The 19,488-nt window shown below is 38.8% G+C and overlaps 1 protein-coding gene and 1 long non-coding RNA gene across 9 annotated transcripts in view; one reads left to right on the top strand and one right to left on the bottom strand.

Annotated features, from left to right (window-relative positions):
• The window catches only part of LOC120526805 (F-actin-monooxygenase MICAL2-like), a 346,702-nt gene that overhangs the window by 190,117 nt on the left and 137,097 nt on the right, over positions 1 to 19,488 (bottom strand). For all 8 annotated transcript variants that reach the window (XM_039749949.1, XM_039749960.1, XM_039749956.1 and 5 more), the window contains exons 8-11: positions 10,565 to 10,822; positions 9,742 to 9,857; positions 4,227 to 4,353; positions 3,241 to 3,331 (exon numbers count right to left, since the gene is read on the bottom strand). In XM_039749949.1, the coding sequence (XP_039605883.1) occupies positions 3,241 to 3,331; positions 4,227 to 4,353; positions 9,742 to 9,857; positions 10,565 to 10,822 (592 nt within the window). The remainder of the gene's footprint in view (positions 1 to 3,240; positions 3,332 to 4,226; positions 4,354 to 9,741; positions 9,858 to 10,564; positions 10,823 to 19,488) is intronic.
• LOC120526874 overlaps positions 1 to 19,488 on the top strand; it is a 215,298-nt gene that overhangs the window by 162,886 nt on the left and 32,924 nt on the right. The window lies entirely within an intron of this gene.

Here is a 19,488-nt window from a genome sequence, read left to right as displayed (position 1 = left end):
GTGCTTCAAGAACCACCACACACAGACATATGCAAGACATGGGTTTCAGCTGTCGCATTCCTTGTGTCAAGCCACTCTTGAACAAGAGACAGCGTCAGAAGCGTCTCGCCTGGACTGCTGCTGAGTGGTCCAAAGTTATGTTCTCTGATGAAAGTAAATTTTGCATTTCCTTTGGAAATCAAGGTCCCAGAGTCTGGAGGAAGAGAGGAGAGGCACAGAATCCACGTTGCTTGAGGTCCAGTGTAAAGTTTCCACAGTCAGTGATGGTTTGGGGTGCCATGTCATCTGCTGGTGTTGGTCCATTGTGTTTTCTGAGGTCCAAGGTCAACGCAGCCGTCTACCAGGAAGTTTTAGAGCACTTCATGCTTCCTGCTGCTGACGAACTTTATGGAGATGCAGATTTCATTTTCCAACAGGACCTGGCACCTGCACAAAGTGCCAAAGCTACCAGTACCTGGTTTAAGGACCATGGTATCCCTGTTCTTGATTGGCCAGCAAACTCGCCTGACCTTAACCCCATAGAAAATCTATGGGGTATTGTGAAGAGGAAGATGCAATACGCCAGACCCAACAATTCAGAAGAGCTGAAGGCCACTATCAGAGCAACATGGGCTCTCATAACACCTGAGCAGTGCCACAGACTGATCAACTCCATGCCACGCCGCATTGCTGCAGTAATCCAGGCCAAAGGAGCCCCAACTAAATATTGAGTGCTGTACATGCTCATACTTTTCATGTTCATACCTTTCAGTTGGCCAACATTTCTAAAAATCCTTTTTTTGCATTGGTCTTAATTGATATTCTAATTTTCCGAGATACTGAATTTGGGACTTTCATTAGTTGTCAGTTATAATCATCAAAATTAAAAGAAATAAACATTTGAAATACATCAGTCTGTGTGTAATGAATGAATCTAATATACAAGTTTCACTTTTTGAATGGAATTACAGAAATAAATCAACTTTGTCATGATATTCTAATTTTATGACCAGCACCTGTAGTTGAGGATGTGCTCTGGCTTTCTTGTTTGGAGGGGCTAGTGAGTACAGCACAATGTTATCTTTACCCCAAAAGAAGAGGTTTGCTGGACAAGGGATGAAATTATAGGATGACTCAACCATGAACTTAATATGCCAAGTTTCAGCCTGCCAGAGCTTAAACAGCTACATATTTCTGCCTCATATATGTGCCCTCTGCATCAACCCCACCATTCAACTGATGCAATCCTCCTCCACCATTATTGCACTTTGTTAGACCAGTTTGTGATATTCCTTACCTTGAACATTATTTTAGCATGTTGTACTAAAACTAGCAATACCTGCCAGTCCTGGATACTGTGGTGTTCAGGGTGCAATTCAAAATATTGCCCAGATTTTTTTCAGATTGTATCTCCCAGGGAGAACCTGCCACTCACCTTTCCACTCTTCAGCACAAGGGATCATGATTTCGCTGACAATTTGTGATGGTGGAAGACATATGCCTGATGCGGTTAAAAGGCCTCTAAACTTCAATCAGACTGACTTGATGAGCAAGTTCAAAGAAAAATAAACAAAAAAAAAAATGATTTGGAGATTCTAGGCCCTGTTTGAATGAAGCTAGCTTTCTGTCTTTCTGTATCATTAAGCTCCTCTGACATTGTTGAGTGCCACAAATTTCATCTTCAGGATGTTCAAAAGTACCTCTCTTATTCTGTCTTGCTGCCTCATTTATCATAATGGGAGAAGTGGTTGTTTCTCCTGGTCAATATTCCCATTTAGGTATTCCTCAAACTTGTATTGCTTGTTGATCTTGCTAGATTGCAAGTAGTATGACCCAACGATGTGCTTTAAAACACTGCTGAAAACATTACTTTAACATGGCCTTTTTATAACTTCAGTTTAACTTAATTTAACTTAATCCTGATACTCTGTTCAATTCTTCATAATAACTACTCATGGTGGCTCTAAAATCCGTACTGACCCCTACTCTCTTTTCTGTTTCTTTTTCTGGTTTCTTTGTGGTGGTGGCCTGCGCCACCACCACCTACTCAAAGCTTCATGATGCTTCAACAATGATGGATGGATTAAAAGGCAGAAGTCTACGTGACCACCATCATCATCAAGCCCTTCCGTGAGAACCCTAAATCCAAAGAGGACTGTTTCATTTATGTTAGGTAGAATGCCCAGAGGGGACTGGGCAGTCTAATGGTCTGGAATCCCTACAGATTTTATTTTTTCTCCAGCCGTCTGGAGTTTAATTTTGTTTTTTCTGTCCCCCTTGGCCATTGGACCTTACTCTTGTTCGATGTTAATTAATGTTGACTTATTTTGTTTTCTTATTGTGTCTTTTATTTTTCTATTCTTTATTACGTAAAGCACTTTGAGCTACTGTTTGTATGAAAATGTGCTATATAAATAAATGTTGTTGTTGTTGTTACTTTGGACATGATTTAAGAGGTCTGCGGAGGTTACGATGAATGAGATGTTGCTTCAGACCAGGCTGCACCAGCATAACACAGGTCTGCTTCCCTGAAAGCTCTACCACCATCTCCCTTACAAATCATTCCATCTTGAATTTGCGGCTCTTCAAACAATTCTTTTTTTTAAAGCCAATTTTGCTGTATATACTGTATGTATTGTTCAGACTTGACATCTATTGCCTTTGCATTTGTCCAAGTGCTTATTCTCTCCTTTCTGGATTTATTTTTGGGTCCTTCTTTAGTTCTACTGGGCTTCTTCCTCTTGGAAGCTGCAGGTTAGTCTGCCCTTGCAGTCATGGCTACCATCTCATTGGGATGCCCACCGTCTATTCTGCTGTCTAGCCTTTTGCTGAATGCCAGTGTTGTACCCAGGTTGAAATATGTTTATCATAAGTTTAATGATGTACATTCGAATTGATGCTTCTGCTCTGAACTACTTAAACAACCTCTACTATGCAACACTTTTACAATGGATCAGCCAGTTTTAGGAAATGAATGGATGGATAAACAGAAGTGGCTAAAACTGCAAAAAAATAAATGAAACACACTCATAGGCACAATTCAGAAAGAAATTACTATCAGGACAAAAGCCACAGTCGACTGTCAAAAGCTTCCAGTCTCACCATGTGAGCTATGATGAAACTCTAGTTGAGAAAAGCCTGCATGGGATTATACAGCTGATCTTCAAACATACAATGAGAAAAGGAGAGGGAGAGAGAGAGATTCTTTTGTCGAGACACTAAAGCCCACTGAATTATTTTGGCTTTTTCAAGCTGACTTACCCCGTCGTGAAAGATTAACAGACTGTCTAAGTGAAGGAGCTCTTTCAACAGTGCAGGGCTTCAGCTCACTAGTAATATATAAGTGACGGATCTAAAAGACAGACAAAGTAGATGTCAGACACAGTCATTTCTATTCAGTGCTCATTGTTACAAATACAAGGACTTGTCATAATAGTTAAAATAGAAAACACAATCTGTATCATTTGGTACATAAAGAAAACACAAATAAAAAAATGTTCCTACAAAGCCAATTGTTCTTTAGTGCTGTATGAAATGTAACTTTGGCACTATTGTTGACTTATTCTCTCTGATCAGTGTAACTATTAAAGACTTTAGTGAGATTTTTTGGCAACTCAGGGAAGCAACTATGGTGGTTCTTAATTAAAAGCATTATTGGAACACCTCAAGAATAAAGTGATAAACTAAACAAGAACTTACTTAATGAACAATGTTTGAAATGGTTAGATTCTACATACAGTTAATTGTATAATAGAAAGGATTATTTTTTTTAGCCAGAAAAAGCAAAGGGACTACAGTTGGGCTATTGTATGTCAAAGAGCTTGAAATCAATAATAAAACAGGTTTTGGTCTCTAATTACATTGCATTGGAATTAATCTAGTACTTAACCCTTTGGATTTAGTGCAGTTCACATAAATGGGATGTACTGATAAAACGGATAGGGCCATCTGAATTTAAGCAGTCATTGTAAAGGTGGCATTGCAGGTAAAAAGACAACTTCAGGCATCTACAACTGTCCTACAAGACAGAAATACTCATATTGTTATTTTCTTTAAATGGGGATCATTATCATTAGTCATTCACTTGTAGAGCAATGGCCTAGTAGACAAATATGACATGATAACATACACTTATCAGGAAACCAACAGCAAGTTTATAAAAAAACAACTGTCAAAGAAAGAAGATTTCCTGTTAGTTTTGGGCTCTCCATTTATATCTCAGGCAAGCTAAATAAAAAAAAACTGACCTGGAAAGGCTGTAGACAGTTAGAATTGAGGTTTGGGTAGCGAGTTGCTGGATCAATGGTGTACTGATCAAAGTTCTTGGTGATGTTTTCAGGAGTGGTCTGAGGCAGTAGTCTGTAGATGCTTTCCCTATAGGAACATGGGAATATACTGAGAAGTCAATAAAGATTTTTTGACTTAAACTATAACCTCCTCAGGCGAGGAAACTGTTTAGGTGGTGCTCACATATTCTGCTTGTTTTCCTTTATACAAACAGGAAAATATCTCTGTTCACCAAACCAAACTGGACTATAATTAATAATTTCCATATGACTTTGGTTATGTAACCATAAAAAACATTTCTTTCAATAGCATAAGAAGCTTCTCAAAATAAATGTACTATTAAAATAAAAATCAGTAGCACGCATTATATAAAAGAACAGTGCTATGAAAAAGTATTTGCCCCTTTCTGGTTTCCACTATTAAGGAAAATGTTTGACACTGAATGTTTTCATGACTTCAACTGAAATCTAATATTAGATGAAGGAGACACGAGTCAACAAATAGCACATTTTTTACCTGTGTCAGTTACTAAATGAATTAACAGCACCACTGATACACACTCTCTGTTCTCTGCTTTCACTTCCGTTCTTAACCCTCCTGCACCTCCTCCCTCAACCTCTTTGACTGCTGATGACTTTGCCACCTTTTCCCAGGATATGGTGGCTGCCATCAGCAGTCATTTCTCATCCTCGCTGCCACCCATTATGCATCCTTCCAAGCAACACCCAACATTCTCCACATTCTCTCCACTGTCTGCCACTGATGTTTCCAACCTCCTCTCCAATCACCCCACTACCTGTCCACTCGATTCTACTCCCTCACATCTCCTTCAGGCCATCTCCCCCTCACTCATTCCTGCAATTACACACATCATTAACACCTCTCTCAGCTCAGGAACATTACCTACCATCTTCATACATGCTCTGATAACCCCACTTCTCAAAATAAACAAAACCCCATCCTTCTCAAGTTAACAACTAAAGGCCTGTCTCTCTCCTGTCCTTTCTTTCCAAAACATTAGTTGTTTCTAACCAGGTCTTTTCCTTCCTTGTACATATTGAGTTGCTCCATACCAACCAGTCTGATTTCAAGAAGAACCACTTGACTGAAACAGCTCTACTGACTGTGGTCAGCCAGCTGTCATCGGGCCTGATTCTGCTATATCTCTCTTCTGCCTTTGATACAGTCAACCTCAACATCCTTCTTGCCACCATCTCTGACCTTGGCATCACTGGGACTGCTCTCAGATGGCCTGAATCCTAAATCTCGGGCAGATCATACAGTGTGTCCTGGCAAGGGGAGTTGTCAAAGGCACACCAGAGATGCAGCATGGGTGTACCCCAAGGATGAGTGCTGGGTCCTCTACTGTTCTCTCTGTATGCCATCTCGCTGGGCTCCATCATCTAATCCCAGGGGTGCACTTATCAGCGCTATGTCGATGATACACAGCTATACCTGTTGTTCTCTCTGGAGTATAACAGAGTATCAGTCAGAGTCTCTGCTTCTGGCAGGAGCATCCGCATGTGCTATCATGCCACGGCAGCTGGTCCAGTATTGATTTAACCAGCCAAGACAGACACATGTGACTGCTCTCTTCAGGTCAATACATTGGCTCCCTGTAGCAGCATGCCTTAAGTTCAAATCCCTGATGCTTGCCTACACAGTAGTCAATGGGTCAGCAGCACCTTATTTTATGGAGACACTGGTGAAGTGCTATGCTCCTTATCACCCACTCAGGTCTGCCACGGAACAGCATCTGGTGATGCCACCTCTGCATGGCATCAAGTTTCAATCCAGACTGTTTTCCTGTGTAATTCCTATTTGGTGGAACGAGCTGTCCACCTCCATCTGTACTGCTGACTCCTTCAATATATTTAAAAGGCAATTCTGTGAATATCTGTCAAATTGATGAAGAAAAAAAAACAAAAAACTTTGCTCTGCAATATTTTTAGATTCTTGGTTAGTTTGTTTAAGTTTAATTGCTGTAGTGAATGTAATCTATGATTGTAAATATATGAGGTATTACATCTTTTCATTTGTGGCAATTAACTTTTGTTACCCGCCCTATTACATTTGCTGAACAAACAGGCCCTAACCTAATGTTACTCAATTGTTTACCTCTTTTGTAAGTCGCTTTGGATAAAAGCATCTGCTAAGCAAGTAAATGTAAATGTAAAATGAATGAACAAACCTACCGAACAAAATCTGCCAGTGAAAAAAATAATTACCCCTTACACTTAATAACTGGTCTTGCCAGCTTTAGCTACAATGACTGTAACCAAATGCCTTCTATCATTCATATCAGTCTTTCATATCACTGTGGAGAAACTTTAGCTCTTCCTTGTGCAACTTTTTTAAATTCAGAAACACTGGCAAGTATGAACCACTCAGATCATGTCCCCGTATCTCTGTTGGGTTTACATCAGAAATTTGACTAGGCCAATCCAAATTCATGGGTCCTTATAACTATGGCAACTTCTCCAGGTCCTAGCGTGACAAAGTACCCGCACACTATCACTTTTTCCAAATTTTGTTATGTTACAGCCTTATTCCAAAATGGATTAAATTCATTTTTTCCTCAGAATTCTACACACAACACCCCATATAATGACAACGTGAAAAAAGTTTACTTGAGATTTTTGCAGATTTATTAAAAATAAAATACTTGAGAAGGCACATGTACATAAGTATTCACAGCCTTTGCCATGAAGCTCAAAACTGAGCTCAGGTGCATCCTGTTTCCCCTGATCATCCTTGAGATGTTTCTGCAGGTTAATTGGAGTCCACCTGTAGTAAATTCAGTTGATTGGACATGATTTGGAATGGCACGCACCTGTCTTTATAAGGTCCCACAGTTGACAGTTCATGTCAGAGCACAAACTAAGCATGAAGTCAAAGGAATTGTCTGTAGACCTCTGAGACAGGATTGTCTCGAGGCACAAATCTGGGGAAGGTTACAGAAAAATTTCTGCTGCTTTGAAGGTCCCAATGAGCACAGTGGCCTCCATCATCTGTAAGTGGAAGAAGTTCAAAACCACCAGGACTCTTCCTAGAGCTGGGCGGCAATCTAAACTGAGCGGTCGGAGGAGAAGGGCCTCAGTCAGGGAGGTGACCAAGAACCCGATGGTCACTCTGTCAGAGCTCCAAAGGTCCTCTGTAGAGAGAGGAGAACCTTCCAGAAGGACAACCATCTCTGCAGCAATCCACCAATCAGGCCTTCATGGTAGAGTGGCCAGATGGAAGCCACTCCTTAGTAAAAGGCACATGGCAGCCCACCTGGAGTTTGCCAAAAGACACCTGAAGGACTCTCTGACCATGAGAAACAAAATTCTCTGGTCTGATGAGACAAAGATTGAACTCTTTGGTGTGAACGCCAGGCGTCACGTTTGGAGGAAACCGGACACCGCTCATTGCCAGGCCAATACCATCCCTACAGTGAAGCATGGTGGTGGCAGTATCATGCTGTGGGGATGTTTTTCAGCGGCAGGAACTGGGAGACTAGTCAGGATAAAGGGAAAGATGACTGCAGCAATGTACAGAGACATCCTGGATGAAAGCCTGCTCCAGAGCGCTCTTGACCTCAGACTGGGGCGACGGTTCATCTTTCAGCAGGACAACGACCCTAAGCACACAGCCAAGATATCAAATGAGTGGCTTCAGAACAACTCTGTGAACGTCCTTGAGTGGCCCAGCCAGAGCCCAGACTTGAATCCGATTGAACATCTCTGGAGAGATCTTAAAATGGCTGTGCACCGACGCTTCCCATCCAACCTGATGGAGCTTGAGAGGTGCTGCAAAGAGGAATGGGCGAAACTGGCCAAGGATAGGTGTGCCAAGCTTGTGGCATCATATTCAAAAAGACCTGAGGCTGTAATTGCTGCCAAAAGTGCATCAACAAAGTATTGAGCAAAGGCTGTGAATACTTATGTACATGTGATTTCTCAGTTTTTTTTATTTTTAATAAATTTGCAAAAACCTCAAGTAAACTTTTTTCACATTGTCATTATGGGGTGTTGTGTGTAGAATTCTGAGGAAAAAATGAATTTAATCCATTTTGGAATAAGGCTGTAACATAACAAAATGTGGAAAAAGTGATGCACTGTGAATACTTTCTGGATGCACTGTACATGTAAGAGCTCTTCCTAAACACCCTGGAAAACTGAAAGCTCACAATTTAGGAAAGCCTTCATAGAATCTGGCAAATTAGATTTTTGTTAATATCCATAATGTCTGTGGTGCAATATGTATTATTCAAATAATGTCAGTTATAATTTAAGATAATTATTTAGGAAGAATGATAGATAATATAAATTTGAGTTGCTCAAATTTGTTATTTTTAAATATTAATAAGCAGGGATATATCTTTATTGGCAGTCAGTGAGTGTGTATTTGTGATTCCTCGGAACAGCAGTACAAAATGTATGAGGTTTCCTGAACCTGGCAAACGTGACATATTGTTTTAGATTCAAGTAAATATTATCTGTCTAAAACAGGAATTAGCATGGCAGGGACAGTTAATCTCAAAGGAAAACATGTTTTTTAACCTTGATCTAAATTTGAAACTTGTGTGAAGGAACCCTATGCACTAGTGCAGTGCAGCTGACCTTTTCTTTCTTAAGCGATTTCTTGAGGTTTTGTTTGACTTAAACATCAGAAAAAAATATACAGTATATATTTATATTGAATTAATTTCCAGTATTTAATATATGTGCCTCCTGTAGCCAGTAGGAAATAGATGGAACCATTGCTTTACCTCTGGTTGTTGATAAGAAAACAACCTCTTCCACAAATAATACCTAAGATGGATCTCTACATTTAAACCATCAGCCTCAATATTCATCATAGAGAAATCAAAAATAAAGAAAAATATCAAGTAAAATGAAATGCAAAATTCAAAATTCAGGTTGTCTCTGGCTGTGAGTCTTAAAATGGGCCACCACCTGATTGTGGTGCGATAGGCTCTGGACATCTTGAACTGAAATAAGTGACTTTAAGAATGTTCTGTTTTGTAAAATAATGATATTGATTGATGTGCTAGACACCGTCTTATGTGAGTTTTATAAAGATACCCTATAAAGCACAACATGACCAGAATCTTAAAATAACTGATGAAATTATTCATACTGTATGTTAGCAAACTTGCTTAATTTGATCCATGTTAGCAGGGCTGGGTGCAAGGCAGAAATCAAAGCCTGGGTGATCACCAGGATATATAGCTGTATATACTCATGTACACATAGAGTGTAATGAGTAATTAATCTAATAAACCACAGAATAAAGCAGAATACCCAGGGAAACCCAAATGCATGCAAGTAAAATGTGTACATTCATCACAGATCCAAAGAAAACACAATGCACAGATTACACACAGACAACCTCCCCGCTGGGATCCCTCAAGGGTCAAGACGCATGCTGAGAACTTCACCATAAAACCACTTCAAGGCAAATAAACGGTGAAAGTTTGATCATTTGTACCTTTCAGCTAAAATCTCCAATGGGGCCCTGCCCAGTGCCCAGCTCCTCACCATCCATACTGTGTCAAACGCAGCTAGAAAACCTCGGGCGCATCCAGTCCCCATAGGCCAAAAAGGCTAAAAAGACATAGCAAAAAACACAAGGGTAAATCCAAACAAACAGAACAGAATACTGAAAAATAACATTTTGCACACCAAAAATCTTTAAATTCACTTTCTAAATGGTCTTCTAAACAAGCAAAAAAAAATCTGGACTCTGTATTCATTTTCTTAAATGCTTGCTAAGCAAGGCTATTATACACCATCTGATGCATTTCCTGTTGTCTACACATAAAATATGATTCACTGTGACTTAAACAATAAAAGAATGTACAGTTGTGACCTTGCAGCAAATACTCTTTGCCTTTTTTATTTATAAAATGCACCAAAAAACTACCTAGGAACAAACTAGATATTCTCTCTAAATAAAGAAATAAAAAGACAAATTATACATTTACTTAGGAAATTAATTACAAAATGTACATAGAAATTGTAAGTGTTTTTCAATTATGGATAAAATGTTGCAAGGATATTTTTTTCCCTAGTTATGGGACCTTATGGACTTAGAAAGTTTATTTTTCTTCACTAAAGAATGTCTTCAGCTGAACTTTGAGTCCTGTATGTGTACTGCCAAGAGTATTATCATAGCTTCGACATATTTTGGCAAAGTGTCAACAAAGCCAAAGCGGGGATGGATGGGGTGGGGGGTGGCTAATGTATTGGGGGCATGGGGGGGAGCTAATTTTTCTTCAGGATTGAAAGAGAGCAACTGCAAACTCACACACCTCAAGTAAACTGTCTCCCACAAGTGCCACAAGCAGTTTTTGCCCACGTCTTTCTCTGATAAGTGCTGCATTTTCTGAAGCGTACATGCAAGTGAAGTCAAACATAGCAACATCAGGCTGGCCGCAGTGATTCATTGCAAAATCCAAGGATGGCAGTTGGTAGTTGGTGGCAAAGTCTGCAGCCTCCCGTGCATAGGATAGTAGAGCTTCCTGATTTACATTTTCATTGCTCAGCAGCATCTCGGTATCAGTGTAATCCTAACAAAAGTAAATGACAACATGAACAAATAAATTTAAATACTGATATGTTGACCTCCTCAGATATCACTATATGAGTAATGTACTCCAAGAATACAAGTATCAATAAATGAAAACAAATTAATAAAAGTCCTCTCCATTCTGTGAATAGGTCAATTTTAATGCCTTACTATTGCCGAGCCCTACCAAAACCATTTGTTTTCAACAGATTTTTTTTAGCTAGGTAACAGTTCTTTCATTTAGCTGGACTGGTAGCCTAATTAAACTTCACTACCTGATTTCTCAATCTAGAAATAACATAACATAATACATAAAGGACATGCCCGTTATGATTGATCTCAAATTTTCTTTTCCACAACAGTTCATGAGGAGCTGAATCATATTCTGGCCTCAGTGTGGGCAAATCATGAATTTATCTTGATAGGAATGTCTATCCAGCTCAGGAGACTGACTCACTTAATATCAATTTAGAGCTGCCAACTAACTTAATATGTATGTCTTTAGAAGAAGGGAGCAAACGAGTAATCAAAGAAAGCCTATGTGGAAAAAGCAAGAATGTTCATAATGTGCACATATAATATTGTCATGGATTTGAATCAACATCTCATGATGTGATACAGCATAACTAACTATTACCACGTTTGCCTCTTATTTATCAAATGCAGAACAATTTGCCACTTATTTAAAAATCTTTGAAGATTGTGACCCAGTACAGCAGAAATAACTTGTAATGTGGTCTAAACTGGCACTAATTCACTCACTCACAGTACATGTGCCAAATGCTAACAGTTTCTTGATATTCAGAACAAGAATAAGTTCACATATTTTTAAAAAAGAACAGGGCAGAAAAACAAGCAAAGAAAACAAAGACCAACCAAGTGATAGGCTAAGGACACACTAAGCCATTTAAGAGTTTTGTAGGTGTCTGTCTAATCACATTTATATTTTTGTTTATTTATGTAAACAGAAAATCAAAACCAAGTTATTGAAGACTCCCTTGACACTTTTAATCTGTAAATTCTAAAAAGAAAGGGACACCAAAAAAAGAACACCACCAAGAATATAAAGATAGAGTGCCTTCTTGCTGGGTTGAATTCAAATTAAACTGACTGAAAAACAACACATACATTTGCCCAATTAGAAGGCCTCAGGTTTAATTTGGGCCTTAAAAATAAACTAATATTTTATTTATTTATTTTTTTTGGCATGACCCTTGGGGGTCATAGTGCAGGGTCATCCATTGTGCAGCACAGCACCCTGGAGCATTGGAAGGTTCCAATAAAGTAGAATCCCTTCTGGCAGTAATGGGATTTGAACCAGCAGCCTTCCAGATACCAGTGCAGATCCTTACCCAAAAGAGCCACCGCTCTGCCCCTTTAATAACTTACCTTCTTTATGTGCATTACTAAGGAATATGTGTGATCACAATGAACTTGTCTAATATATATTCTTTGCTCTCTGACTTGTATGCAATTATGTTGCTCAGGCTGAAACACTTCCCACTGTAAATCTTAAAAACTAAATGTAAATGTGCAACACAGTTGGAAAAAATAACCATTTCCAAAAGTTATTTTTAGTGTATTTAGTTTTTAAATGGTTCCAAAGAAAACCAGCACAGCACATAAGTGTGCAAGAAGACAAGGTTTGAAAAACACCTGCTATAGTACGTACTTTCACTCCAGTAATCATATGACATATATGGTAACACAACTCCTGGAAACTAGATGAAATATGAGTACCGAAAGCTGAAAAATAACTGTGTTAATGAAAATTAGCAGAGCTCCATGAGGTTATTCTGAACTCTAAAAGATGTACAGCTGAAAATTAAGGTTGGAGAAGTGTAGTCTTTTTTAATTGTAAAAAGAAAAGATTTAGCAGAAACTGAATAGATGAATTTATAATCTCACAAGAGAAGAACAAGCTAAAGCTTAACAACCATTTTTATTCTGGGAGGAAAATTTTAGCTGGATAAAAGAAGGTTTAGGAAACTGAAAACAGCACTAAAGTGTAGGGACTTAACAGAATATGTTGTTAAAGCACACCATTACACCGACTGGACACTAGAAACTTTCCAAAAACAGCATAGGTCCCTGCTTTAGATTAGTTCCATGGAACGGAACATATTCAGTGGGTAGGGCATTGAATTCATTATTTAAAAAAATAAAGCACATTCACCAGTGTAGAGGGCTTGGGAGACATCTAATGCAATATAATAGACTCCAGGTTTTGTATGTTTTGCTAAACTAAAACAATCAGTGGTTCAGTTATTTTCTTTTATGTTTAAAAAAAAATTCTAGATCAGGGTACTCAGTTATGTTGCTGGAGGTCTACAGTGGCTGTAGGTTTTTGCTTTAACCAGTTTATTAATTAGAACCCATTTATTTAATAATAATGCAATATTTTTTGGGCTTAGTTTTAGTTAACTCACTTGTTACAATTTAAAACATTTAATTGCCTGTTTTAGTCTTAAAGAGCTGCATTATGGTTTTAATTGTTTTTAACTAGCCCTTGGTTAATGATGAAGTGCAAATGATAAAGGAACCAGCAGCTCTTGGGCTGACATGCTGCTTCCTTTTAAATCTGTGTACATGCATCATGAAGTATCTGAGTTAATAAAATGTTTTGAAATAAATGAGAGAGAACAGAAGGACCACGACATTTATTGGTAAAGCTCTTAGAAAACAAAAAACATACATGCAGAAGAATGAAAGCACGAACAAGCCGTATCATTAAATGCCAAGATTCATTATCTGTTAGGCCTGAGTTCTAATTACAAAACTGGATGGAATGAAAACCTACAGCTGCTGTAGCCCTCCAGGAGAGTAATCGAGTACCCCATTCTAGACTGTTTCACTTGTCATCTTGTTTCAAAGTCCTGGGGAAGCCTTTAGGCTTCACATGAATTTATATTTTTATTTCATACATTTTTATATCAAAAACAAGCAGAACAAATTTCTCTTTTAATATTATCCAAATGTTGGGAGAGCTTGCATTTCTAAATGTGTTTTAAAGCAAGCAGATATTTTCTTTCCACTAACCTAAAATCTCTTTATATTACTTACTAGCAAAATATCCGCGCCTCGCAGCGGAGAAGTAATGTGTTAAAGAAGTAATGAAAAAGAAAAGAAAACATTTTAATAATAAAATAACATGATTGACATTGTCATGAGTTTTGCTCATATATATGCCTGCCTGCCTGAATAAGTCACCCTCGCTTCGCTCTTACTTTTTTACCGTTCATTTAATCATGGCTAGTGACGGAAAAATTATAAAATGGAAGGAGGATTACACTGAGTATGGCTTTACCAAAACAATTATTGATGGCGAATCGATTATTCATAAAGCTTCAATTGGTGATCTGTTTTTCTGTGTTAACGTTATATTTTTTCATACTTCTTCTCAAACCAAGGTGGTGCGAGGCTAAAATGAATAGGGATGCGCTGATCAAAGTAATTGATGTACCAGGAAATCATGCATTGACAAAAGTTCCCCTTTGCTTGTAATGCAAAGTGTGATTAAATGCATTATTTTTTAACGCGTTATGGAGCACATGCATCGAAGCTTCTCAGCTGTGCTTGTGCTAAGAAAAGGAAAGATTTTTAAAATAACGTAACACGATTGTCAATGTAACCTTTTGTAAGTAGTGCCTGGAGGATTCAGTGTGGAGAAACTGTAGAGACAGCATGAGTATTAACTTGTGGATTTTTCTGTGAGTATTTGGTGGCAGCGTCACAAAGTCGCTTCCGTAACACTGCGTGCATTAGTTGTGGAGCTCAGCTCAGAGCGAAATGAGGTGAATGGGAGGGGAGACGATGACGTGACTCCCCCACCCGCCTTAACTGTCAATCCCCCACAAACACAGTCTCTCGGAATTTGCCTAAGCACAGCCCTTCACATGCAATTTTAACTTAGTTACAAAGTGATCAAAATTCTCGTTTATATCCTGCGTCCTTTCATTAAACTTGTATCCCGCATTACCCGTGGGCATGGCAAACACCAGCGGCAACCTGTCTATGAACTTAATTTAAACTTTAGGTTTACACCTTGCATTGTTTCCGAAGTAGCAGCACTCATGAATATGGTTGTATATGTCACTCGCTCGCTTCTTATTGTTTCGCTGCCTTCTCAATTATATAATACATGTTTTCTTAAGCGCTTTTTTGAGCCCTTCCTGGTTTTCTACGCACTGCGTTGACAGTCAGTTCACTTGATTACGTGGGAGGTGTGATCACCATGAACTCCGCCACCACGGCTTTCGAGCTCAACTCCATTACAGTAAATGGAGAAAAATAGCTTCCAGTTATGACCATTAGGCGTAGAATTTCGAAATGAAACCTGCCCAACTTTTGTAAGGAAGTTGTAAGGAATGAGCCTGCCAAATTTCAGCCTTCTACCTACACGGGAACTTGGAGAATTAGTGATGAGTCAGTCAGTCAGTGAGTCAGTCAGTCAGTCAGTGAGGGCTTTGGCTTTTATTAGTATATATTACACTCACACCTTTGCAAAGTAAAGATAAAGAAAATATAAGGAGATCATAAAAATAGACCTGTCAAATATGAAATATCCTAGAAGCCATGTATTTTCTGCATAAAGAGGTAGTGACATAATGCAAAACAGTGACTGTTCTTGCACCGATTTTTTGTTTAGCTCTCTATTTCATTGCACACTACTGTGATGGAGCTATAACTCCATTATTATTAGAAATTCAATCAATTTCAGTCAGTCAGTCATTTTCCAACCCACTATATATTATCACAGGGGTCTGCTGGAGCCAATCTCAGCCAGCACAGGGCGCAAGGGAGGAACAAATCCCGGGCAAGGCGCCAGCCCACCGCAGGGCACACACCAAGCACACACTAGGGACAATTTAGGATCGCAAATGCACCTAACCTGCATGTCTTTGGACTGTAGAAGGAATCGGAGCACCAGGAGGAAACTTACACAGACACGGGGAGAGCATGCAAACTCCACGCAGGGAGGACCTAGGAAGCGAACCCAGGTCTGCTTACTGCGAGGCAGTGGCGCCACTTTAATCAATATTCTATACAGGAAATACCCAGACATCATTTCATTCTCCTTTGCCAAAATTTAAGAATCCTGGTGCACTCATTTTTTATGCTCCTGCAAACTCATAACGCTACTTCACTCTGCGTGGCGATTTACCATTCAGTTAGGATCCATTTTAGAAGCTTTGTACTGGCCTGCATTTGCTTAAATGACTCTTTTCCTCACTACCTACTGTATGTTCCTTCATGAACTGGACGAATAGTTTGTTCTAATGCCTATAGCTTAGCAACATTTAATCTGTGGTGTGCATGATGACATGTGTGATACCATAAATACCAATACATAAATTAAACAAAGGATCTAAACAAATGGCAAAGAAGCACAAACACCCCAGGATCTTGACAGCTGTGAAAAACCTTTCTCTCCCAACCGTAAATGCATCAAGCTTGCTGATGTAAAGGTGCCTCAAGAATATCCACCAATTATCCTCCCACATTCAAACTTTTAAATCTTCAGCCACTCCACATTTATATAGTAGATTTTCCCTAGTTTTTGTGATTGTCCTTTCAAATACTAAAGATTTGTAGGTTAATTGATATAGTACAAAAAAACGACAAAAATTCCCTAAACTGACAAAAATGTGAAAACGGATTTAAAATCAATTGATATAATTCAATAAGGCAAGACAACCATGGATTCACTAAGCCGCCGACAAGTGAGACACCTATGGCGCACACAGGAAGGAGCCACGCCCACCAACTCCAAGACCATTGGATACGACGACAACTTGCAGGGCCACGCCCACCAACTCGGACACGGCGACAGAAAAAATGACGTCGTTTATATTCGTCTGTCATAGAGGCCACATGGAGTGCAGGTCAGGTTTATGTCATGTGCACGTCATGCACCTCCGAGCTACGTTGACTGTTCATAGAGGTATGTTTCTCGCGGAGGTGAATCGCCATATGCAGCGTGTGAAACGGTTTGCAAGGGGTATCCCATGGGATCCTTAAAACATTCCTTTACAACTGAGGCTAAAACACAATGAAGTAAGCAGTCTTTAAAAACCGAGTTTTCGGTTACGACGCACGACCGCGTGCACCATAGCAAACTGTTTTACACGCTACATTCAGCAATTCGCATCCGTGACAAACATGCGTCTTCTTAGATGCTCCTGCACTTTGCTCACACCCCCCTCCCACCTCGCTACTACCGTGGTCGGGTGTCTTGGTGGATTATATATAGAAAAGCAGCCAAAACCGCACAGAGCAATGAAAAGTCAGTCACAGGTACATCTGGACTGTGTAAAGACGACGACTCAAGTGACGAGTTGAAGGTGGGCACATGAGTGGGCAGTGCATACTGGACAAGAAATCAGCAGACTAGCATGACGAACGGAGCTGAATGGTCGTCCTTCTACTCTCCTCCCGTTCCACACTCCGCACCATGCACCCCCATCCCTCCGTCTGGCAGGAGAAAGCGCGAGGACGGTCCGCCAGTTTTCAGTCACGGACGATTGTGTGTTGGTTCATTCCCTGCATTGTTACAATGTTGCTTTTCTTGCTGATTTATTACATTACCGATTTTTCAAATGTTAATTTTCACCCTGTGCTTAAAAATCATTAAAAAACCGGCCTGATTATGCGGCGTAAGGTACGCCGCGGCTTGGCTAGTGGTGAAATATTTAATTATATAAAATATATTTCTCTAATATAAAAAAATCTCGGAAGGGAGACAAGAGAGATGAGTCATGATCTTCTCGGAAGACACTTTCACGTCTCATGAGAGACACTTTAACGTGAGAGAAAAGGACAGCTACTGTACAGGCTTTTAAATGATCGACACGCAGCGCAACAAGCAGAACGTGCAGCTCGCCAGCAGCTGATCCGACTGCATCTCCTTAGCATGCGATCATACCCCCTTTACAACACGCGCAGCGTTATACATCCCAAGACAAAAAGATTTAACTACGCCCAGGGGACGGAAATAAAGGACAAAGAGTAGATGACAAAGTAGAACGTCATAAAGAATTCAAAAATGTTGGCACGGTACACATGCACAGCAGGTTAGAGATAATGGAAGTACGAAAATTCCAAAGTCTCAAAAAAAGGATAAGAAAGATCGCATTAGAGCAAAAAAATGGAAATTATTACTCTGTGAAGTAACGGAACAGCAAAAAGAGATCGGATATATTGTTCGGATTTAAACTTTAAGTTGGAGACTTGCAGATCGTCTAATTCGTGTTGTCAGCAAAAATTAAAAGATTAAAAGACTTTTAACATGAGATTCTTTCAAGCTATGCCCTATTTACAACTATTTTCAAACAAGACCACGATTATCTAACCTCAGTCGTGTGAATGCTTTTGTCATATACACGTCTTGCGCTCTCAGCTCTTACAAATTTTATCAGGACAATAATTTTATATGTTCTAGATGACATGTCGACGACAAAGCAAAGAAGAAAAAGCACGGACAAACGATTCGAGAAAGTCGTTTTATTTATTAGAGAGAAAGAAACAATATTCACTCACAGGCAATTATACGTTGCGTTGTCACAATGTAAGTCCGAACACGGAATCAAAATTCAATGTGATCTTGAAGAAAAAGTTAATTCCAAATATTGTTTTAACTAGTTTTAAAGTAAAAGGGAAAATAATGCATATGTAACAATTCCAATGAAAATAATAATCTCTTTAAATTGTATATCTGGTAAACCAAACCCGGGAGTAGATGAGCAAAGCAAACAGGGGGCAGAGCCCCCTAGTTATGAATTAAAAGAAACCAAGAGTGTTAGTGTATAATCAGAAAGCAAAAAATGCATTAAACAAATATATCTATGTAAAGAACTTAAGACTAAGTTTGACATTCTACAGAAAATGGGAATGCTAGAAAAACGGATATGCATACAAATAAAAACAGTACCTGCTAAATAATTGATTATTCAAATACAAATATATTGATTATTAGTGTTTCACAAAATTACCCAGAAAATCACGGCAAAAGCTTCATTGCTAAGACAATATATTTGAAAAATGGACAACTACTAGGCTGCATGTGTGTACAGCACAAAACACACATATGAATTTTTTAATTTTCTTTAATTTTTTGCTAGGTTATACACTACAGCTATGGTTTCCTTGTGGTCCAAAAACTTCAGCATCATGAATTCTGTTGACTTTATTACAGTATTTCAAATGAAGGCATGCTTCTTTTTCATAGAGCGTTCTTACAAGTTCATCTAAAAGATGTTTTTTGTAACCACGCAGAAGTTTAGTGAGGGCAGACACATCTGGCACATCTCTAAAATATTCTTGTTTACCAGCTACTAAAAGAATCATCAGCTATGTCAAGAAATGACAAAATACATTGGTGCACCATTTTAATTGGCTGACTCAAAAGTTTAACTATTAAATATTATTCAATTAATAACAGATTAATGCATCATTTGCATGAACATGTTCTAAAGAAATAAAAATGTTGCTGTAGTTGTAATTTTATGTGTAATTTTTTGAGTGTCTACAAATGTGCAATTTCGTGATTTTAAACTTGACTTTCAAAATAAAAGTGCTGAAAAGCACTGATAAATTAAAATAATATAAAAATTAAGAGTGAATAATCAATTGCTTGCAGTGTCCATACAATAAATTAAGGATAATTTA

This window comes from Polypterus senegalus, chromosome 1, assembly GCF_016835505.1.
Source record: "Polypterus senegalus isolate Bchr_013 chromosome 1, ASM1683550v1, whole genome shotgun sequence".
NCBI classification, from domain to species: Eukaryota; Metazoa; Chordata; class Cladistia; order Polypteriformes; family Polypteridae; genus Polypterus; species Polypterus senegalus.
Note: the sequence above shows the minus strand (reverse complement) of the source record. Positions and strands in the feature narration are given on the sequence as shown.